The sequence below is a fragment of the Pan troglodytes genome, chromosome 9 (genome assembly GCF_028858775.2).
Source record: "Pan troglodytes isolate AG18354 chromosome 9, NHGRI_mPanTro3-v2.0_pri, whole genome shotgun sequence".
NCBI lineage: Eukaryota > Metazoa > Chordata > Mammalia > Primates > Hominidae > Pan > Pan troglodytes.
Window position 1 is genome coordinate 79704873 of NC_072407.2, and position 25339 is coordinate 79730211.

The window sequence follows — 25339 nt, forward strand, 5'->3', positions numbered from 1 at the left end:
TGGCTTACATCTGTAATCTCAGCACTTTGGGAGGCCAAGGCAGGCAGATCACTTGAGCCCAGGAGTTCAAGACCAGCTTGGGCAACATGGTGAACCCCTGTCTCTATAAAGAATACAAAAAATTAGCTGGGTGTGTGGGGCGTGCCTGTAGTTCCAGCTACTTGGGGGGCCGAGACAAGAGGATTGCTTGAGCCCAAGAGGCAGAGGATGCAGTAAGCCGAGAATGCACCACTGCACTCCAGCCTGGGGGACAGAGCGAGACCCTGTCTCAAAAAAAAAAAAAAAAAAAAAAAAAAGAAAAGAAAAAAAGTCCCAATAATAGGGCTATATTATTACTGCTATTGAAAATTATATTATAACTGAAATTCATACACAAATGGTTAAAATTTTAGAACTAGGTAAAAGTATTTCTTGAAGCTGTTTACCTTGACTTAAAGAAAAGGATCAAGACTAAAGGATTCCTAAGATTTCTTCACATATAAAATGCCTTTTACTTCAGGGCTCAGCCAAAAGGATGAAGTAACTTGTTTAAATCTATGCTAAAAATGGTAATTACTAGCCTGTGTGGCTATTTATATTTAAATTCATTAAAATTTAAAATTCTGTTCCTCACTAGACATAATTCAAGTATTCAATAGTCACATATGGCTATGGCCACCATATCAGACATCAAAGAAATAGAATATTTCCATCACCAGAGTATATTATATTGAAAAGGGTGGGATTACGGGCACACAATGGATTAACAACAGCATCAAAACTAAAAGCTGGGGCTGGGTGCAGTGGCTCAGCACTCTTGAGAGGCTGAGGCAGGAGTATAACTTGAGCCCAGGAGGTTGAGACCAATCTGGGCTATATGGTGAGACCCTGTATCTACAAAAATTAAAAATTAAAAAAATTAGCCAGGTGTGGTGATGTGTGCCTGTAGTCCTAGCACTCTGGGAAGCTGAGGCAATAGGACTGCTTGTGGATAGGAGTTCGAGGCCGCAGTGAGCTGTGATCATGCCACTGCACTCCAGCCTGTGTGACAGAGTGAAATCCTGTCTCAAAAAAAGAAAAAAGACTAAAAGCTGGAGGCTGGAAGTGGCTGTATACACCCATAGTCCCAACTACTTGGGAGGCTGAGGCAGTAGGATGGCTTGAGCCCAGGAGTTGGGAGTCCAGTCTAGGCAACATAACAAGACCCCATCTCTAAAAACTAAACATCCTGCCTTCTGAGTTAGAATATATAATTTCAAAGGACTCACAAATTTCAGATGGAGAGCTCTTCTTTTACAATGTAATTTTTACTGGCTGCATAGTATCTCACCTTACAGATGTATCATATTTAGTTAAAACAGTTTATTTCCAATTTTTCACAATTGCAATATTATGAGAAACATTCTTTTAGCTGCAGTGTGGATTTGTCTTAAGTTCTGAGAAAGTAAAACTCAGCACATCCATTCACTAGGGTAGAATAGCAGATACATATAAAGCCAGATGCCAGATGCAAAATTAACTGAAAACAGCATTTGTTCTGAGGACAGGGTGCAGCTGTAAGGTGGCATAATAACCTATTTCTTTGAGTGACTACTTTCTGAGAAATTTGTTCGCTAAAATCAAAGACCATCAGAAACTGCAGGCATCTGAAACTATTTCACAAAGAATGAAACATCCCACTCTTGCCTTAATGATAATCTAAGTCATTTTTAATGCAACTAAACAGCCTTGATTTATATCCCAGATGCAGAGCTTCAGACAAAAGATTTCTGAATACAACACTCCATGTATCTATAGTCCCTTGGTCTTGGTTGTCTCATCTGTCATGGTGGATTAACACAGATTATCCCTTTAAGCTCTAAAATCATGAACGACTAAAATCGGAATTTAGGGTAAACTATGTATTTTCATATAAAATGTATTGTGTAATGCATTTATTTATACTCTACCTAGTTCCAAAATGACTGACATATTACAAAACAACTCAAACATGATATGTATTTCATTCATACATGCTTATGTGCAATTTCCTTCCTTCCCTCCTTCCTTACTTTCCCCTTTCCTTCCCTCTTCCCTGCCACCCTCTCTCTTACAGAGTCTCTCTATGATGCCCAGGATGGTCTTGAACTTTTGGGCTGAAACGATCCTCCTGCCTCAGTCTCCCAAAGTACTGGGATTTCAAGTGTAAGCCACCATGCCCAGCCAATTTATGTGCAATTTCATTTGTGAGAAACACTAGGTGAATGCAGAAAACTGCACCTAGCTGAAATGAGTTGCCCAGGAATCTACAAAGCACACATACCTAAGACATCTACCAGTAACATCACTTCACTATGTGTTATAATAAAACTACAGCCTTTTGCATCTGATGTTATACTTTTCTGATTTCAGATAAACCTCCTTCTGCCACCACACCATAATTTACAAACTACAATTCTCTGCTTCCACAGACAAGCTTCAGGTCTTTTTTCAGTATAAAACGCCATAGTTAATGCAGTATTTATGTATTTCTTACTTACTTAACATATGTCAAATGGCGCTCCCATTTTTAGTAAATTCCTATCTTTTTTAATGCATCGCTAATGAAGTTTTTAATGTATGTCTCTAACCCCATATTTTCCATAATCTCTATGGTTTTTCCTGTATAATTTTGCACAGCATGGTGATTTTTAAAAATACATGTTATGTTGCAGCAGAACTGACTTCATATTTGCACTTTCCATCTGTCAGCTTTGACTTCATACATACAGAAGAAAACTTTTTATTTTTTGAAGTATTTTTTTAAAGACTAGGATGGGCACTATTCCTGTATATATGGGATTTTACCCTTACTGATTCTACCATATTTTTATAAAGTTTTAACACTAACAATAGAAGCAAATTCCTCCATGATTACTGATGCAAGTTTATAAATAAGAAGCAAGTTCAAAGTTAAGAGTTTCATAAAATCCACTGTTTTCCTTTTCCAGTTATTCAAGTTAAAAAACTGATTTGGTGTTATCCCAGCAGATTTTAGAAGCTGTAGGCCAAAAAATGATCTAAAATAACTAAAATATAATTTATTTATTATTTGAATGAGACAGCATGATTTAGTGGAAAGAACACTAGACTGGAAGATAGGGTTTTAGAAGATAAGATTTCTAGGAATAGCTACTAACAGTGACCATGGAAAAAATCTCTCTGGTATCTTTGGTGTTAAAAGGTAAACCAGGTAATATTTACTGATTCTTTCACTAGGTACTTATGGAGCATTAACTATCTGTCAGCACTATGCTAGGTATAGGGGACACAAGTCCACGTAAAACAGACATGGTCCTTACCTTCATGCTAACAATCTAGTGATGAAGAAAAATGTTAATAAATCATCACAACCACACTCATTACAATTGTAAGTGCTTTCAGGGAAAAAAAACTGGTTGCTATGAAGGCATATAATGGGGGGGATTTGATCTACAGGAGGTTAACAAGCTAAAACTGAAAAGGAAAGCAGGTAAACAGCATGTGCAAAGGGACTAAAAGGCGATGCAGCAAATGCAGAGAGTGTAAGGGAGAATGTGATAAGATAGAGTTGGAGAGGGAAGTAGAGATGAGACTATGCAGTGCCTTACTGGCCTTGTTAAAAGTATCAATGCTTGGCTGGGTGTGGTGGCTCATGCCTGTAATCCCAGCACTTCGGGAGGCTGAAGCAGGCGGATTACCCGGTCAAGAGGTTGAGACTATCCTGGCCAACATGGTGAAACCCCGTCTCTACTAAAAATACAAAAATTAGCTGGGCGTGGTGGCGGGCGCCTGTAGTCCCAGCTACGTGGGAGGCTGAGGCACGAGAATCGCTTGAACCCGAGAGGTGGAGGTTGCAGTGAGCCGAGATGGTGCCACTGCACTCCAGCCTGGTGACAGAGCAAGACTCCATCTCGGAAAAAACAAAACAAAACAATCCTTAACCCAAGAGCTATGGAAATCTGATAAAGTATGTTAAAGCAAAAGAGGATGACATGAACAGATTTACATTTGGAAAGGATCACTCTGCTCTAAAATTATATGACTAGGCCGGGCGCGGTGGCTCATGGCTGTAATCCCAGCACTTTGGGAGGCTGAGGAGGGCAAATCACCAGAGGTCAGGCATTCGAGACCAGCCTGGCCAACAAGAGTGAGACTCAGTCTCAAAAAAAAAAGAAAAAAGAAAAAAGAAATTCTATGACTAAAGATGGAAGGCAAGAAATATATATACAACTGCAATAATCAGCATGATAGGAAAAGCATATACTTCTGGATCATGCTGTGTACTTGCAAAATAAATCCTCTTTTGCTGTAGACATTTCCATACACTTCATACCTGTAGCTTATACATTTCCTTGTTCTTGTTGACCTCCTTTCAAGCAAGTTTGCTTTGGATTTTTTTGAATCTTTTTTCTTTTCTTCTTGATCTTCAGAAAAGTCTGGCTCCTTAAAAAATATGATAATAAGCATAGAGGTTATTCCTTATGCAGAACAAAGTTCCTTGGGATAAACAGTTTCGTAATCTCCATTTAGGTAGCACATGTGAAAGGTCTGAAAAAGTTTGAGATGATCCCCTCCAAAAGTGAATAAACATGGCAACACTGAGTATACAGATTAAAAAGAATGCTGGTGATTAAAGGATGAAATCCTTCTGTATTAAAATTCTTATGCTTTTGTGAGTTTATAACCAGTACTTGTTTTAAAACAGTCATGATGAAGTTTTTCCATTGATAAATAATTTAATTTGCAACAGAAGATGTTCAACAGGTATGCTGCATGAATGAAAGATTTAGAAGAAAGGGGTTGCTACTCAAGGAAATAACCTGACAGGCCATTTAAGCTTGTGATTTAATTCAGCCGGAATGAAATTACTTATACACATTTTTACAAACTGCAAAAATTACAAATTATGTAAATTACAAAGCCACATTTTATGCACTTTCACTCATGATATACCCACCTTAGTTATAAATTAGACTAATAAATGCAAAACAAAGGTAATCCTTCAAAAAACCCAAACTGTGTTGAAAAATACAAACTGAAGTTTTCAACAATCCCCAAAATAAAAATTAAAAATCAAATCTCCCCAAACTCTTCTTTAGTCATTTTACATAAACAGCATGCAAAACAAGCTAACAACACATTATAAAGTTCAGTGTAAAAACAGAAAACATACTCCAAAGGTAAAAGCTGTAAGTTTAGTTTAGATGTGATATCACATTTTGGAGTTACCTGCATACATAAAATTTCAATCATGAGGGATTATGGGTGATTTCTCGAAGGTCTTAAATTTCCATTTTTAATACTGGTATATCATAGATTTAAAACCACTGTCCAGGAGCAGTGGCTCACACCTATAATCCCAGCACTTTGGGAGACCAAGACAGGCAGATCACCTGAGGTCAGGAGTTCGAGACCATCCTGGCCAACATGGTGAAACCCCGTCTGTACTAAAAATACAAAAATTAGCCGGTATGGTGGCGGGCACCTGTAATCCCAGCTACTCAGGAGGCTGAGGCAGGAGAATTGCTTGAACCCAGGAGGCAGACACTGCAGTGAGCCGAGACTGCGCCATTGCACTCCAGTCTGGGCAACAAGAACGAAACTCCATCTCGAAATAAATAAATAAATAAACAAACAAATAAATAAATAAAACCACTAACATTACATAAGGTGGGTAAAATTTTAGAGCAATTATGACAATCTCCCATTTAAAAACATTACAAATCAGAAACTTACTTGTGGAGGAATGATGTTTTCAATACTGATACCAACATACACCAAGCGTTCTTTTCTTTAGGTGAAAAACAAACAAAATACATGAGATTTGCAGAAAATAAAACTGTTATGTAAACATCATGAATACACATAATGTTAAAATTACAATTTCACGTTAACAGCAGAGGGTAAGTCACAGAAATGTTAGCTATTATTTATTTATTTATTTATTTATAGACAAGGTCTCACTCTCTTGCCCAGGGTGGAGTGCAGTGGCGTAATCTTAGCTCACTGCAACCTCTACTTCCCAGGTTCAAGTGATTCTACTGCCTCAGCCTTGCAAGTAGCTGGGATTACAGGTGAGAGCCACCACAACCAGCTAATTTTTGTATTTTTAGTGGAGATGGGGTTTTGCCATGTTGGCCAGGCTGGTCTCAAATTCCTGGCCTCAAGCGATCCACCCACCTTGGCCTCTCAAAGTGCTGGGATTATAGGTGTGACCACTGCTCCTGGCCCATGTTAGCTATTAAGTATAAAACTTTAATATAGTATTAGTATGTGTGGGGAGCTCAACATTTCCTAGGGTTAAGATAACAATATCTTTCAGAAATGACTTACATTGGTGAAATAAAACCTATAACTGAAATAAGACAAGCAACTTCATCAAGAGTCATGTGACAAGTTGATAAGATTAGATGGAAAGCCACCTTTGATTAGACAAATTAGATCTTTGTTACGCTGGAGAAAGTTTTTAGTAATATTTTGGGTGTATGTATAAACAATTATAATCTCATGGTAATAAATATTGCTATAAAAATTATGTAAACAAAACCTTATCAAGGTCCCAGTGAATGACACTGAGACCATTCATTCCTTGCTGTTGAAAGAGAAAAAAGCAATGCAGACGTATAGCTCTGTGCTCTAGAAGGCCACAACTGAAGATAACTAGAGCCAGGAAATACAGACTTGAGCCAATGACATCTCCATAGTTTCATTTCCAAGAAACAAACCTTTGTTGATTTTAATTAAATTACATATTAAAAAAACAGCAGGATGGCTGGGTGTGGTGGCTCATGCCTGTAATCCAAAGCAGGAGGTCCCCCGACGCTGGGAATTCAAGACCAGCTGGGCAACACAGTGAGACGCCTGTTTCTATAAAAATTGAAAAAATAAAAATTGGCCAGGTATGGTGGCACACACCTATTGTCCCAGCTACTCAGAAGGCTGAGATGGGAAGATTACTTGAACTCAGGAGTTGGAGGTTGCAGTGAGCTTTGATCATGCCACTGCACTCCAGCCTGGGCATCAAGAGTGAGACCCTGTCTCAAAAAAAAAAAAAAAAAAAAAAAAGCAGGTGTTTTCCCTGGTTCTCTCAAAGTTAATCCAATTCAAGAACAGCTGAGCTCTGACATGCCTCTGTATGTTAAATTGAACTGAACTGAAATAGTAATCATTCTGTCTCTCTCTGCTTGTAATGTTCCTTATATAAGGATATTAATGTATCCAGCTGGCTAGGTCTTTTAGAGTGCAGCCTTTAGTGCCCTGCTAACAAGAATATTCATGGTCTTTTTAGAGATAGGTTGTGATGCTATTAAAACTGGTATGTTTAAAAATCATTCAGTGGACTTCTAAAACATCAGATTTCACAGAGCATCACACCATCAGGTCTGTAGACAGTTGCTGGCTAGCCACTAAATACTCACTGAAATGTATATCCATCCCTCTTTTCCACAAGACTGTAGAGACCTCTATGGTAAAGACCACATTATATACTTCCTCATTTGATTACACTCATTGGCATAAAGTAGGTACCCAATACATGTTGCTTAAATGTTGAATGACTGCATAAACAAGGGTTGCTTAGGGAGTAAACAGGGAGTAAAATGCTCTTGTATTATGACATAGGGAGTAAGTACACCTCTAAGCTGCTAGGATGAATGCTAAATAAGTTATTTCACAGATTTTTAAAATGTGAATATAAGTGCTTACTTTAGAAAACTGAATGACGATGGCTAGAATTTACAGCTAATATTTATTTTAGAAACACATATTTTGCTGTTTAGAGCTCCTAAGATTCATATACGTGTGTGTATACATGCACACACACACATACTTGTATTCTAGGAACTATATACAACAAAAGCTTTGTTAACCAGGTTATTAGGGAGAATCAGCAAACACCAACAACAATCCGTTAACTGGCTCTGTGCCAGACTGGTCTTCCTGTAACAGTAACTTTCCTTTCTTTTCTATACACAATCTGAGAACTTAGTATATGATATAAAGTCATAATTACAGATGTCCTCTTAAAGGATAACATTTAAAGCCGGGTGTGGTAGCTTATGCCTGTAAACCCATAATTTTGGCAGGCCAAGGTTACCCACCTTGGGTAACCTTGGGTAGATCACTTGAGGCTAGGCATTTGAGACCAACCTGGCCAACATGGCAAAACCCCATCTGTAGTAAAAAATACAAAAATTAGCCGGGTGTGGTGGCGTGTGCCTGTGGTCCAAGCTACTCAGGAGGCTGAGGTGGGAGGATCACTTAAAGATGGGAGGCAGAGGTTGCAGTTATCGTGCCACTGCACTCTAGCCTGGGTGACAAAGAGAGACTCTGTCTCCAAAAAATAAAAAGGATGACATTTAAATAAAGAGGATTACCTAGAGTAGGAGAGAAAGTAAAGGAACTAGTAAATTGGAGACAGTAATATAAACAAATATTGTGGCATACTTTAAAATAAAAATTTCTAAAAATCAAAATATTTCATAATTGCATGGCATATCCTATAGTATATGAGGCTGTTGTCAAAATTTTTTCACCAGGCTTTTACACATATAAATGGTATAAGCATCAAAGGGCTCCAAAGAATAAGTAGGTAAGAAATTCTTAGTGGTTTACATTCTTGGCTTTTAGAAAGAATACACTCTCAGCTGGGAGTAGTGGCTCATGACTGTAATCTCAGCACTTTGGTAGGCCAAGGCAGGTGGATCACTTGAGGTCAGGAGTTCAAGACCAGCCTGGCCAACATGGTGAAATCCCCGTCTCTACTAAAAATACAAAAATTAGCTGGGCATTGTGGCGCGTGCCTGTAATCCCAGCTACTCAAGAGGCTGAGGCAGAAGAATCGCTTGAACCCAGGAGGCAGAGGTTGCAGTGAGCTGAGACCCTGCCACTGCACCTGAACTCCAGCCTGGGTGACGGAGCAAGACTCCGTCTCAAAACAAAACAAAACAAAACAAAATTCTCTTCCTTAGTGGATGAGCCTATTAGCTATCTACATTTCTGAGACAAATCAGCTTCAGGACATGGGAAAACTGCTAATTTCTGAAAAGGATAAACAGATTTGAGCAAGATGGAGGCAAAGGAAAAATCTAGTTTTTATTCGTGATTTAATTTAAATACCTTTAGTTACATCTTTTGCAGTGTCAAAAATAAAAACAAGAGAAACAGCACATCAAAATAGTCCTAGTAATTTCATACAGGATCATTCTTTATTTTTAAAAATGTTCTTGGAAAATATTCCAAATATCTGAAACACAAGTAGTTTATGGAAATAACCCAAGGTTTAGCTGGGTGTGGTGATGGGCACCTGTAGTCCCTCCCACTTGGGAGGCTGGGGCAGGAGGATCCCTTGAGCCCAGGAGTTCCAAGACCAGCCTGGGCAACATAGTGAGACCCTGTGTTCAAAAAAAAGAAAGAAAGAAATAACCTAGCATTTCTCAATTCAAAGTACTTTTATGTCCTAGTCAATTTGAGAGATTAACTTGCCTTTAAACTAAGTAGCATCCATTACGAGCCAGAGTGCTCAAACTGGGTAGTAAAAAAAACAAAACCTTTAGGTTCTGGAGGCTGAATCCATTTTTAAGGTTCACCTTTGCACAAGGTAAAGTGAGAGGATTATGGGACAAGCTGATTGCCTTAAGGCAAGCTAAATTTGGAGGGCGAGACTATGAGTCAGGGGATATAAGGTAAAGAAGTAGCAAATGAAGGTAAAATCAGGAGATAATGCTTAGATTTCCTCAATCATACTAGTGTATAAACGGGCATCAAGTCCTATGACAGATTAACCCTCTGAAAATTCTCCCCAACACCTCCACCTTATTATCACAATGCCTGCCCTAATTCAGGCCTTACAGACTCTCAGGTTTGCTATTCCAACAGTCCCAACTCTATTTCATTCTTCTGTTACCAGAGCATTTTTTTCTGAAATAAAGATATACTTACATATGTCTCCTTTGATGGCCGCCCCACTTTCTATAGAGAATAAGTCAAATTCCCCAACCTGGAAAGCTATTCACAATTTGGCCTTACTCAGCTTTTACAAAAATCTATCTCCTACCATACCTCTACTGTCACTTTTACACTTTGCCTTGGCTCATGTTTGTGCTCTTTGTCTGAAATATGTTTATCGGTATAATCTCAATTTATCTTACAAGGCCTCTCTTGAGAACCCCAAATCCTATGAGAACTAAAATGCTCCTCCACCATGTTCCTGTATTGCTTTTAATATATCTCCACTTTTCCATTTTATCGTATCATTGGTTCATATGTCTGTACTATATTATTGGTTCATATGTCTGTATTCTCTAATAGAAGGTGAGTTCCATGTAAACAAGAGCTTTGTTTTTGATATTTCCTCTTCAGTTTGGTATACAGTAGGTGAAAATGAATGTTCAGAAATAGATTAATTAAAGAAGGTACAAATAAATATGAACTATTGTCCTGATTATGAATCCCCTTTTAAAGAGTAGGCTCAAGTTCAGTCTTAAGATCTTCATCTAAGAACCCTTCTCCAGGCTGGGCACAGTGGCTCACGCCTGTAATCCCAGCTCTTTGGAAGGCCAAGGCGGGTGAATCACAAGGTCAGCAGTTCGAGACTAGCCTGGCCAGTATGGTGAAATCCCTTCTCTACTAAAAATACAAAAATTAGCCAGGCGTGGTGGCGGGTGCCTGTAGTCCCAGCTACTCAGGAGGCTGAGGCAAAAAAATCACTTGAACCTGGGAGATGGAGGTTGCCATGAGCCGAGACTGTGCCACTGCACTCCAGTCTGGGCAACAGAGCGAGACTCCATCTCAAAAAAAAAAAAAAAAACAAACCTTCTCCAACTGCTTAAGACCACCACTGCAATGCTATATTGAAAAGAGGGGCATCTCTTACAGTCAGTAGGACACAATTCAGCATTTAATACTCTTTATTTCACCAATGTTAGCTGCCCACCCAAGGAGATGACAGGGATAACTGAATTACAGACCCGTTCTTATAGTTTTTTTGTATTCTCTACAATACTTAGTTATGGACATACCCTCCACAATATTTGGGCCAATATTTATTCAGAGAAGGTTCTGACAAATACTTTATTTATTCATTTATTTATTTATTTTGAGACAGAGTCTCACTCTTGCCCAGGCTGCAGTGCAGTGGCGTGATCTTGGCTCACTGCAACGATTCTCCTGCCTCAGCCTCCGAGTAGTTGGGACTACAGGTGTGCGACACCACGCCCAGCTGATTTTTGTATTTTTAGTAGGGACAGGGTTTCACCATGTTGGCCAGGCTGACCTCAGGTGATCTGCCTGCCTCGGCCTCTCAAAGTGCTGGGATTACAGGCGGGAGCCACCATGCCCAGCTACTTCTGATAAATACTTCAGATAGAAAGTTGGCAAACATTTCCTATAAAAGGAAAGATAATAAGCATGCAATCTTGGCAGGTCATAAGGTCTCTGTTCCAACTACTCAATGCTGCTGTCACAGGGCAAAAGTAGCCACAGACAATATACAAACAAATGAGCAAGGTTGCGTTCAACAAAACTTTATTCACAGACAATAAAATTTGAGTATCATATAATTTTCATGTGTCATGAAATATGATTCTAGTTTTTTCCCCCCAATCATTTAAAAACATAAAAAATATTCTTAGTTAGCAGGCAGTACAAAAACAAAAAGGAGGCTGGATTTGGCCCACAGGCCACAGTATGCCAATCCTTGTTTTAGACGGATCCATTTATCCATACAGTGAGACAATTCTGCTCTCATATTCCCAAACAAAACATTAACACACATATAAAAATACCTTCGTTCGGCACGCTCTTTCTTCTTTAAGGCAACATCCAAATCCTGCAACTGTTCCTCTAATTTTTCACAGAGCAGTTTCTGAAGAAGCAAAATAGATAAGAGTCATTTTAAACAACTTTTAGCAATCATTTATTACATACATGTTAACTTCATGGGTAGTGGGCTCTGAGAGCTGGTAACGGACCACATAGTAAGTGAACAATGAAGCTTTTCTTGTGTTTAAACACACCTTTTGAACAGAAGATGAGCACAGTACCTTTGAAATAAAGCACACGTTAAAGAAACATATAGCTTTGCCAAAAGAAACGCATTCTGTGCCTATCCTACTGGCAATAGTCAATGTTTAAAACAGCATTTGGTTCAACATGTGTATGTAACAGTGATTATACTTTTTAAAAAAGATCCCAAGATGTTTTAAAGGGAGAAGGTTATACGTACGATATAACATAATGATGCCAAAAACTATTTTTTAAAAAAGGAGACTGGGCTGGTGTGAGTGCTGTGGTATTTACAACTAATTGATCACAACCAGTTACAGATTTTTTTGTTCTTTCTCCACTCCCAGGGCTTCACTTGACTATCCTTAAAAAAAAAGAGACTGTAAAAAAATATACAAACAATGCTACACAGTTACTGAGTCAAAACAGAGCTGAAAAATGTAATTGATAATAAAGCTGTGCTAAGCCACAGAAGCCCATTTCACTGAAGAATGCATAAAGCTCATCATTTTATTTTATTTTATTTTTTGAGATAGATCTCACTCTGTCACCCAGGCTGGCGTGCAGTGGCACAATCTTGGCTTACCGCAACCTCTGTCTCCCAGGTTCAAGCGATTCTGGTGCCTCGGTCTTCTAAGTAGCAGGGATTACAGGCGTGTGCCACCATGCCTGTCTAATTTTTGTACTTTTAGTAGAGATGGGATATCGTCATGTTGGTCAGACTGGTCTTGAATTCCTGGCCTCAAGTGATCTGCCTGCCTTGGCCTCCCAAAGTGCTGGGATTATAGGCATAAGCCACCACGCTTGGCCAAACTTTCATCGTTTAAAAAAAATAATTATTACTACTTTTAAATTTTTTAGAGATGGGGTCTTGCTATGCTGCCCAGGCTGGTCTCAAACTCATGGCCTTGAGTGATCCTCCTGCCTCAGCCTCCCAAGGAGCTGGGACTGTAGCTATGTGCCACCATGCCTGGCGGTGTTTTTTTTTTTTTTTTGAGACAGAGTCTTGCTCTGTTGCCAGGCTGGAGTACAATGGTGTGATCTTGGCTCACTGCAACCTCTGTCTCCCGGGTTCAAGCGATTCTCCTGCCTCAGCCTCCCGAGTAGCTTGGACTAAAGGCGTGTGCCACCACGCCCAGATAATTTTTGTATTTTTAGTAGAGACAGGGTTTCACCATGTTGGCCAGGATGGTCTCGATCTCTTGACCTTGTAATATGCCCATCTCGGCCTCCCAAAGTGCTGGGATTACAGGTGTGAGCCACTGTGTCTGGCCTAATCTATCATTTTTAAGTCAAATGAAAGTAGGTTTGGGAGAGAAAAGTAACCAATGAGCACAGCAGCACAGAAATAACCTGATTCTTCAGTTTCTAAAAGAAATTTGCCTAAGATAGAAGAGAAAGAGAATCTATGTTTCTCCTAACCCTGATAACACCATCTACAAAACTACTGACAAATACAAAGTAGGTAGAAACCAAAAAAGAGGATGAAACAAAGTGATACATAGGAAGAAACATATATCCTTCCTTCTACATATCTACACTTGGTGCTTTTTGTGCTTTTAACAAATACAAGAAAAAAATCATTCATAATTTTACAAAACTTAGAGGGCTTTTGATAACTGCTTTGGGAAAAAAAACAAAAAGGAAAACCTAAAAGCTATTAATAAAAGGTAGAAATCTAAACAGAGGTAAATACTATTTACACATTGCTTTGAAGGTTAAAAATATTCATTTAGTAGCTATTAAACAGTTATTAATTTGAATACAAACTCAAAGACTAGAAAAACAAGTGGGCGGGGTCTTACATGTTGGCAAGGTGGGCAGAACCATTCTCCATCTGGGATGATCATCAGAGGAGGGCGAAGGCAGGCAGTATGGTATCCACTATCGCAAGAGTCACACAGAAGAATCTGAAATAACCACATTGATGTCAACCTAACTATGACTAAAATTCAATGACTCTTAGGTTAAAGACGTTTCAATATCTCTGAGTACTATACTGCAAAGCACTCTATTTGCATAAAGCTAGTAAATAAAAAAGCTCTGATGATTAGGGATCTGACATTTATTTATTTATTTATTTATTTATTTGACAGAGTCTCGCTCTGTTGCCAGGCAGGAGTGCAGTGGCACAATTTTGGTTCACTGCAACCTCCGTCTCCCGGGTTCAAGTCATTCTCCTGCCTCAGCCTCCTGAGTAGCTGGGACTACAGGTGCCTGCCACCACACCCAGCTAATTTTTGCATTTTTAGTAGAGACGGGGTTTCACCATGTTGGTCAGGATAGTCTTGATCTCCTGACTTTGTGACCCACCCACCTCGGCCTCCCAAAGTGCTGGGATTACAAGCGTGAGCCACTGCGCCCAGCCCATGCTAATTTTTTAAAAAGCCTAAAAAAAAGTTAAGCTATAAAATTTAGTTAAAAATAACAAGTCCTTTCTGACCTAGAGTTAGAATCCTTTTTCATTCAGTATATAGTCATAAAGGCTATAACAACATATTCCTTATAACAAAGTTTTAAAGCTCAAGTATCAAAGACTACCCTACCACACAGAATTTTTAAAACACAAAAAATTTCCATCTTAAATAGCATTTCAATTACTTACCTGTAAGAAACACTCATGGTTCTTTTTATCATGTAAATTCAAATAAGGAAGAGACTGAGGTATAGAAAAGGAATACAACTACATTCAGAACCGTCATCATGTAATACAAAGGTTCGTAACATCACTTAGTCTTATAGTTGTTTTATCGGTATTTGGGTTTAAGAGGACCAAGGTCTAAAACTAAACACAGTATACTCAAAAATGTTTAATTTAAAAGAAAACTTTTTACTTTTAAATAATTTTAGATTTACAGAAGAGTTCCAAGATGGTACAAAGTTCTCTTATATCCTTCACCCAATTTTTAACACCATTACCTCATATAACTATGGTACATTTATCAAAACTAAGAAATTAACATCAATACTATGAACTAAACAACAGGCTATTCAGATTTCACAAGTTTTTCCACTGATGTCCTTTTGTTGATTTTGAATCTTGCATGTCCCTCTACATTCAGTTATGTTTTGTTAGTATCCCCAGTATGTAACCGTTTCTTGGTCCTTCTTTGTCTTCCCTGACCGACAGTTTGAAGAGTACTATATTAGTCAGATATTTTTGGTAGACTGTCCTGAAATTTGAGTTTGTTTGATGTTTACTCATGATTAGACTGGGGTTCTGGGTTTTGGAGAAGAGCCCACAGAGGGGAAATGCCCTGCTCACTGCATTGTATCAGGGGATACATGTTATCAATGACTTACTACTGCTGTTATTAACTTTGGTCACTTGGTTAAAGTACATCTGTTGGTTTTATCCACTCTAAGGTCACCTTCCGTACTCTATTCTCATGATAAGTGCAACCCACACTCAAGGGTAAGGGAATTAAGTTTTCAAGAAGTATGAGTATCAAATAATTTGTGGATATATATTAAAATCTCAATAGTAATAAATCAATAAATACCTTGGGGGAGATGCACTGAAGCTATGCCAATATCTTCTCTCTCCTTAAAGTTCTGCTCACTAGTTTTAGCATTCGCTGGGGATTTTGCTTGCAACGATTGTTACTGTGGTGTTCTGATGGTGATTTTCTATCTCCCTTATACCTTCTACATATGTTATTAGGAATTATTCTGTAAGGAAAATAAGTCTCTTCTTCCCCACATTTGTTTATTCAATTATTTATATCAATATGAATTAATGATTATTTTATTCTTTGGGTTACAATCCAAAGCTATCATTATGTAATTTGTTGTTGGAACTGTTCCAGCCATGGACACAATGGAAGCTCTTTCAGGTTGTCTCTTGTGTCCTTAGGACTTGCCTGCATTTTTTTTTTTAAGTACTTCCTTACTTTCTGGCACAACAGGATGTTTCAGGAACATCTTGTATTTTCCCTGCCCAAGCCTTAGAACCAACCCTTTCTTCAAGAAGCCCTAGCTCCTTTACTGGATAATGGTACTTAGAAACCAAGATCTGGATGCTCTGAAAGCTCACTGCTACTGGCAACTACTTTTAATCTCTCTCAGAGGACAGCGCTAAGATATATATGTATGGATATGTATACACATATATCTTTCTGTGCCTATATTAAAATAAACATGGAGTTCATGCTAGTATCTCCAGTTCTAATCTACCATCATAGGGTTCATCATGGCTCCTATTATTTACACTTTATTTATTTGCTCAACCCTAGTATAGATGAAGTTTCTGCAATCCTAACCTGTACCATGGGGGTGGGAGGAGGCACACCATTACAATGCATCACCACTTGCTCGCAATACCCAGGGTTTGGTACTTACTTACATTAGTATTATACTTCCGGTATATAGTTGATTACATAGGCACATGTGGACTAACCTGGCCACCTAATCAATTTATCACATAGTTTCTATAAAACGTAACCTAAATTTCAAATATCAAAATTACAGGTAAACTTTCAGAATTTATTTCTAAAGGGAAGATTGCTTCTACTCTGCAGTAAAGGCAAAGTCTCACTAAATAAATATTACCATGTAAGATTTCCAAGCCTCAGGTGATAATCCATTTATTTTGACTAAAACATCTGGAAAATCCCTTAGAGTTCTATATTCATTTATACATTTATTGCTTTTCTGCTGTTAAAGCTCAATTAAGACAAGGACCATGCCTTTCTAGCTCAGCAGCATATTCTTACGATTTAACATATAATAGCTGCTTGGTATTCTGACTTGAGGATTATCCTTAAGCACTTGGCATAAGAATCTACCATATTTGGGATCTTCAGTTTACAATGTCATTCACAATATAATTTCTGCTTACCCCATTTTATTTCTCATTTCTTCACATCAGTTCATTACAGCAGCCTTTGCTGCCTTAGGTAAAATGCCCTCTTTTAGTTTAAAGGGACATTAGAAAATGGTAAGGAGAGAACACAAGTGATGCTTTTTTTTCTTGATTTAGAAGGCAGAAAAGACTACTATCTCAAATGTCCTCTTGGCCTTTATCTGTATAAAAATATTGACTTAACTTGCATAGCCTTGATGATCATAAAATGCTTAGAGGGATCTTCTCAGCATAATTTCAACATCTATTCTTCTCAGAGCTCAAGTCATTCTCTGGTTCTATCTTTTACTTGAGCCTTTAAAAACTACTGGGTTATGATAAATTTCATTGATAATACATTTAGTTTCCAGATATGATATTAACAGTAAGAAAGAAAAGAGTAAGTAAACCAGAATTAACTTTAACCCAGCACATAATATAGATCAGAAACTGTGCTAGGCAACTTTACATGAGCTGTTAAAAACGCCCCTCAGAAGTATGTGGCGTGAGTCCCACCTTACAATAAAGAAATCAAAATACAGAGAAGATAGCTCCTGATAAGTAGTATCCTGATAAGTAGGATCTGAATTCATGCTGTCTGGCCCTATGCTTTTCCCATCACATCATAATGCTTTGCAGGAAAAAAGAGGCTGGAGAACCACTTCTTAGGAATTTTCCAAACTTTAGAGGATCTCAAATGTTTCTGGTCCACACAATTCTACTCAGGTAGAAACATCTTTCTTTACATTTTCTTCTACTTAATAGCTGGAGTTTGCCTTTAAAGTGAAATCTATTCAAAAGAACAGCACAGGTGCATAGAATTAGGTATAACAAGGCTATTTCCTCAACAGACTCACTTATGAACTGCAAATTATATATATATAAATATATTATATAAAATATATTATATATAATATATATATTATATAAAATATATTTATATATATTATATATATATTATATATATAATAGATTAGATATTGATTCTCCTGATTCAGGCAACCTTTGAAGAACTTACTTCCTGGGGAAGAAAGCTCCCTATAAAAGTGGTACTATTCTTTTTGGAATATATCTGGTCTACAATTTATTCTCCTATAAATTAAAAAAACATTTTTTATGTTAAAAAAATTGTAGTCGGTATATAGCAGGTGTATATATTTATAGGGTACATGTGATGTTTTAATAAAGGCATCTAATGTGTAATAATCACATGGGGTAACTAGGGTATCCATCACCTCAAGCATTTACCATTTGTTTTAGAAACATTCCAATGCCACTCTTTTGCCATTAAAAAAAATTTAAAGCCCTACTACATTATTACTTGACTTACATGTTTTTACAGGAAGGCAGTAAGGCCTTCAGGCCTAATTTACTTAAAGCTGGCACTTCAAAAATATCATTATAAAGTTACCTATTTATCTTACCTATTTATCTATCCAGCCATCCATGAGACAGGGTCTTGCTATGCTGCCCAGGCTGCATTTGAATTACTGGGCTCAAATCCTCCTACCTCAGCCACCTGAGTAGCTGGAACTACTAGCTGGAACTACCAGTAGGCATGTGGCCACCATGCCAGGCAGAAATGCCATTATTAAGTAATTTAAAGGGAAAGAAGAAACACTTAAAAAGAACAAACTAAAAATACTTGAATACATTCATCAATCTGTGAGAAGAGATTGAGGTGTATTATTATGTAGAGGAAATATCAATATACAAGCCAAGTAGAATGAAAGTAGGATCTTGACAATTGGCCTTCCTACAATTAGGTTATATGAGAAACAGAAATAAAGGTTACTCTGTAGCATACAAGTTATCATTAAGAAATTCAAATAATGATAAAACCCAGAAGAGTTAGGCTGCTCCAGACAACCTCACCATGTCTGTAATATGAGTATTGTTCATTTACATCAGGTACATACTAGCTCAGGATGGTTTGGAAGGCCACATTTTTTGCACGGTTCATCATCATCTGCTAGGATGGCTTCTTCACTTTCCTTTTCTTCTTCCTCTTCTGAAGCTGCAGATGATTTTTCACTGCCAGACCCTTCACTTTCATCATTGCTGGAATATTTCCATCTGCCACGTGTCCGAGAACCAGTCCATCGAACTTTGCCTTTGGGTTTTACCTTGTATAAAATTTAAAAAATTGGGATAATTTGATATAAGAATGTCTTTTAAAAATCTCCTGATTACATGTCCATTGTATAATAATATTCAGCCAATATACCAAAAAAAGGGGAGAAAATTATTATAGTCTTATCATCAGATATAGCTATGGTTAAATTTTGGTATATATTTCCACTATTTTTTCTACATTTTTGTTTACTTTTTTCTTAAAACCGAATTATAATGAACATTTGGTCTTATATTTTTCCTAGTCACATTCTCCTAACATTACTATAAATGCCATTACATAACTGTTTTTATCTAATCCTCTACTAGACATTTAGGTAGTTGTTTCCCATGTTTTTCACTTTCGTCAACAATGTACTGTATCTTTACAAATATTTTTACACACATCTCTGTGGTTAGGATAAATTCCTTGAAGAGGATTCTGGGTCAAAGGTCATGCACATTTTAAATACTTTGTAAGAGAATGATGACTATATTCTCACATATTTTCATGTAAAAATTTTAAATCCTGTATTAGAGATAAATTTTAAATTTTAAATAAGCCAGAACTGCATATAAAAATCCTGACAAATGTAAAAATATATACATTCAGAGAGCAAATTTATAATGTGACTAACAGCTTTTTATTGCGTAGTTTTATACTCTTTTAACTTGTGTTTTAGTTTATTCCTACACTATAGGTCGTCAGCAAAGAACAAAATAAGTCTAACAACAAAAGAGGAAACTTAAAAAAAACATTAAAAATTCAGTATCTCAGGGAACACAGGATCACTTACAATGAAGAATGATGTGATCGTTTAAATACATTAAAAAGAAAAGTAGCACTTTTGATTATGATAAATTCCCATAGACTAGCAAAAGACTTGTAAAATATTTTGCTTAAAATAACAGGGTCATAGTTATGATGAGTAATACCAACATTAATGAGTAAAATGGGGAAAATAGGCACTGTCATACACTGGTAATAAGATGCTATATTAATGGAGACTTTTTGGAGGGCAATGTGGAAGTAGCTATCAAAACTTAAAATATACATGTCCCTTGACCCAGCAATTCCAATTCTAGGAGTCTATTCTAAAGAAATACTCACTCATGTCCAAAAGGATCTTCAATGCAGCATTGCCTGTAATAGTGAAAAATTGGAAACAACCTAAATGTCAATCAGTAAGTGAGTGGTTAAATAAACTGAGGTATATCCACACTATGGAGTACTGTGTGGCCATTAACAAGCAAAAGGGATACTATATCTACGGACATGAAGAATTCAGAGACACTTTAAGTGAAAAACTCACAGAAAAATGAACATATTTGATCCAATTTCTTTTTTAAATAAGTAAATATTTATGAACATCCACATAAATGCATGAAAAAGGACTGGAGGGCCAGGCACGGTGGCTCACGCCTGTAATCCCAGCACTTTGGGAGGCCGAGGTGGACGGATCACTAGGTCAAGAGATCGAGATCATCCTGGCCAACATGGCGAAAACCCACCTCTATTAAAAATACAAAAATTAGCTGGGTGTGGTGGCACGCTCCTGTAGTCCCAGCTACTTGGGAGACTGAGGCAAGAGAATCGCTTGAACCAGGGAGGCAGAGGTTGCAGTGAGCCGAGATAGTGCCATTGCACTCCAGCCTGGCGACAGAGCAAGACTGTCTCACAAAAAAAAAAAAAAAAAAAAAGACTGCAAAGATACTATACCCCACACTGTTAATGGTGGTAATTATCCCCAAACTGTTAATAGTGGCAATGGGGAATTCTCATTCTATAATTCTACAGGTTGGATATTATTTGAATAGTTTACAAGGAGAATATATTCCTATACTACTTTTAATTTCTTAAAAAAGTTAAAAGATGACAAGAGTATAGAGTATAAGTAAGAGTATAAAGTCTGAAAAGGTATCTCAGACAGAGGAAGAAAGATACTTTTTCAGTTGTCTTTGATGACTAAGTTTTAGACAAAACCAAAAAACCTATTAATATATAGAGACAAATATTTTTAATTAAAGTTAAGACAAGTTTTACCTTGCTTACTTTAGAATTTGTATCTTTCTCTGATTTTTTCAAAATTTCCTTTTTGTCAGTTTTTTGCAAAGCTGTTGACTCTTCTTCCACCTCATCTTCTCCTTCCCCTCTTTTTTTATCAGCTTTCTGATCTCTGATCTCAGCCACTTTTGCAGTGGGTCTAGATATTCTTGGAGATCTTCTTAAAGTACGACCCACATTTGTTTTCTCCTCTTCCTTTTCTGTCTTCTCTTGCTTGTTTTCTGGTTCTAGAACTTTGGGGGGAGAATCGGGCTTCTTTTTCCGACTTGATATCCTGATTGTTAATTTGATGCCCTCTTTCTGCCTTTCAGAGGTTATCTCTGTATTTTCTGAGGCAGTGGTTTCTTCTTCAGGAACCAACTTATATTTGAATTTGCTTTTTTGCATAGAACCCTTTGTCTCAGAAGGCTCCTCTATGCCAGAAGTCTGGGCATAGTCCAGATTATCCATTTCTACCTTTGTGAACTCAGAATCCTCTTTTAGGGTTTCTAGGTCTACTTTTTTCACAGACTGGCCACCAACAGTACCTGTACTCTGGCATTCTACCACTTCTTTTTCTGAGGCTAGTTTCTCACAGTGGTCAATGATATTAGATGGTGGAGAAGTTTCAGCTGCCTCAGGAGAGCCAGGCTTTTCTGACTCTAGAGTACTCTTTGGAACTTCTTCTGGTATTGGACTCAATCTTTGTGCGTCCTTATCAAGAAAAGTCTTTTTGGACTTCTCTAACTTTTCAAGACATTCTAGGATTGGTGGGCGCTTATCCTTCTTAGTTTTGGGAGACTTCTCTTCACCTTTCATGGTACACGACTCGGTGGAAGATAAAGCAGTTTTTAAAGAGAGATCTTTTGCCATCTCAGAAGACTCAAGAGAAGTTTCCATTTCTGGAGGATCGGGTTCCTCTATTTGTGCTTTTTGACTATGGATCTCTAAGACTGATATTGAACTATCTGCATCTTTCCTCAAAGGGGCTGTTTCTTTCTCAAGCTCACCTGTTTTCATACTTGTTATGACAGAATTTAAGGACTCTGTTCCATTTCCCTCCGTGATGATATTTCTGTCCTTAGAGGGGCTATAGCTCTCTTCCTTTGTCTCATAAAACTTTGTCTCTATTGGTTCTGTCTTAAAATTTGGAGCTACCCTTTCATCACTAACTTCTCCATTTACCAGCTGTTTCCCTTCATGACCCAAAGCAGTGATTGTAGAGATCCTTTTACAAGTCTCTTCCTCTTGTTTTATTTCATCTTTCAAAAACTCTTTTGTTGGAGTAACTGATTTACACAAAGGTCCCTTGACTGGACTGTCAAAATCATCACTCAGTTTAATTTCTCGTTTTTTTAGTGGTATCTTGGCCTGCTGGTCATTTTTAAGTTTCTCAGTTTCTTCAGTAGATTTCTCAGTAATTTCGTGAGAAGATTTAATATTGCCACCAAATTCGATCCTTTCAGGCTCCTGTGCCACTGGCTTCTCCATGCTACTTTTGGTATCTTTAGGATCTGCTCTACATTCCTTCACCTCAACTTTAATGGGTTTGACATTTTCCTTGAAGGAATCACTTTCTTCTTTGATAATCTTTTTTTCTTCATTTTCTGGCAAAGGTTTTTCTAGCTTCACTATGACTGGCAGTTTCACAAGTTCCTTTTCATCTTCTTTTTCTTTTTTCACAGTAGTCTCTTCTAGAACATTGGCTGTAGAACGGTTTTCTAAATCCATAGGCTGCTCCTCACTTTTCATCTTTTCACTTTCTTTCTGTTCCTCTAAAAATCAGAAAAAGCTTAATTACATGAATAGAAACTTTCAAGGCTATAAAATATAAGACTTAGTATAATGTATATTTCCATTTAAAGTTTCTATTTTAAAAGAGGTGGCCTCTGTCATTGGATATTTGACGTAAAAAATAAAATCTGACAATGAAGAAAATTACAAAAACTTTGAGATACAACTTCTAGATATTAAAAAAAATTTAGAAAAATGTAGGTTTCTGCTTTTTACTTTTTGTTTTGGTGTTCTCAATGGATTGCAAATATTTATGCAGTTCAAATAATTTATTCAAATTCAAGAGATGGCTTAAAAACATAAAATTGAAAATGCTACCTAAAACATTTCCAGAAGACTATATTTGTTTTAAAAACTGACAACTGTTAAAAGAACTGAGCACTTCATTTCACTGAGGTACCAGGAACACGGCAGTGGGAAAATGAAAAATATAGAAAGACAAAAAGCCCATATCCTATTACCCAGAGGCAATCACTAGTAATATTTTAGGTTACTTCCTTCTGGTCTTGTATATTTTTCACTAAGTTGGTATCATGTTGCCTCAATTTATTCATTGAAACATTGGCACTTTCTTATGATACTTTTATAAAATGATGCCTTTTATAAAAATTGAGTTTAATAATTATATAACATTCCTCAATGTGATCATATTACAACTTACTTTATCAAATGCCACCACTGAACATTTCAGAAGTTAGTACTATACAAAGAAACTGTTTAGATTTATCTGTCAATTCTTCTTTATACCTTATTGGCTATATATTTTCAACTTTTAAGGAGCACCTAATACTAGTGCAGATTTAAACACAACCAAAGCTATATTCAGTAAATAGCATAATCTCTGAATAGGATTATACAGACTGCATTCCAGAATTCATTGACTACTAATTTTACGTACATTTTTAATCCCTTCACCTTATCCTTGCTACTGAAAAACCTAATTCTAAACAAAGTTTTACTGAGACATAAATTTTTTTCCTAAAATTTTGAAATGATTCTCATCAAGTTGATAAACCAGTTAGGATATACTTCATGGGAATAATGGGATGGAAAAAAGTGAGAAGATAAAGCAGGATATGTTTTTTGAAATGAAAATTTAACCACCATTTCTTTTATGTACAATGATGTTGCAAATAAAAAAGCCAAGAACCATTTAGAACCATTCAGTGTCTGAGAGTTAAGCAACTGTAATCAGTATTTCTTCCTTCTTTACAAAGTCAGTGCCATAGGGAACGCTGCTAAAATATTTCAAGAGATGAGAGTAAAAAAAAATTTCAAAAATTCAAAATATAAAATAGTCCTACAGCATAAATAAGGTAAGAAAAAAACAGAGATGACAGTAATTACCTAAGTTGCATGTTTTCTCTTTCCCACTGATAAAACAGGTTTAATAAATTCTCATTTATTGAGATTAGCTAGTATATCAGGAAATTTAACTAAATGAACACCTTGTTTAACAGTTAAAATACTGATTACTATCTTTAAAAATAACTTCAACTGCCATGTGCAATGGCTCACGCCTTTAATCCCAGCACTTTGGGAGGCCAAGTTGGGTGGATCGCTTAAGCTCAGGAGTTTGAGACCAGCCTGGACAGCATGGTGAAACTCTGTCTCTACAAAAAATACAAAAAGTAGCCGGGGCATGGTGGTGTGTGCTTGTAGTTCCAGCTACTAGGTAGGCTGAGGTGGAAGGATCACTGGAGCCCAGGAGTTCAAGGTTACCCCTGATCCCTGATCATGCCACCACATTCCAGCCTGGGTACATTCCAGCCTGGGTGACAGAGTGAGATCCTGTCTCAAAAAAACGAAACAAACAAACAAAACAAAAAAACCTTCAACCCAATACTAAGTGTGGCTAAACACAAGTTAATATTTTTTATCCCTATTCTATGGTTCAGAAAGTATCTAAAGATTTCATCATGACCCTGATCCAACGTAAAATTAAGTTTCTCAGTTTCTTCAGATTTCTCCATGTTTTCATTCGAAGGTAACTGATCTTGGTTTCAGTAACAACACAGCAAAATAAAACAAGAAATGACATTAGGTTCAAGATTCCCAGGTTCACTAACACTAATTTAGCTAGTGATGCATCTTTGGGTGTGTCACAAACTCACTGATCTTTCTTCATCTATAAATAAAGCAGCTGGACTAAATAATCTCAACTATTATTCTTCACTGGTGTCATATTTCTTTTATTCTAAAAATGTTAAATTCTTTGGTTTTTTGTGTGTTTGGCTTGGTGTTTTTTTTTTTTTTTTGAGACGAAGTTTCGCTCTTGTTGCCCAGGCTGGAGTGCAATGGCGTGATCTTGGCTCACCACAACCTCCGCCTCCTGGGTTCAAGCGATTCTCTTGCCTCAGCCTCCCGAGTAGCTGGGATTACAGGCATGCACCACTACGCCCAGCTAATTTCGTATATTTAGTAGAGAGGGGGTTTCTCCATGTTGGTCAGGCGGGTCTCGAACTCCTGACTGCAGGTGATCCGCCCACCTTGGCCTCCCAAAATACTGGGATTACAGGTGTGAGCCACCACGCCCGGCCGGCTTGGTTCTTTTAAGAGAAAAA

The 25339-nt window shown here is 37.3% G+C and overlaps 1 protein-coding gene across 6 annotated transcripts in view; it reads right to left on the minus strand.

Annotated features, from left to right (window-relative positions):
- The window catches only part of RSF1 (remodeling and spacing factor 1), a 212089-nt gene that overhangs the window by 19399 nt on the left and 167351 nt on the right, over window positions 1–25339 (minus strand). For 5 of the 6 annotated variants that reach the window (XM_001175061.8, XM_054662577.2, XM_016921691.4 and 2 more), the window contains 6 exons: window positions 20982–22756; window positions 18745–18951; window positions 13788–13892; window positions 11763–11842; window positions 5716–5770; window positions 4313–4422 (listed from right to left, as the gene is read on the minus strand). In XM_001175061.8, coding sequence (XP_001175061.5) covers window positions 4313–4422; window positions 5716–5770; window positions 11763–11842; window positions 13788–13892; window positions 18745–18951; window positions 20982–22756 — 2332 coding nt within the window. The remainder of the gene's footprint in view (window positions 1–4312; window positions 4423–5715; window positions 5771–11762; window positions 11843–13787; window positions 13893–18744; window positions 18952–20981; window positions 22757–25339) is intronic. The other variant, XM_009423810.5, reaches the window with a different exon arrangement.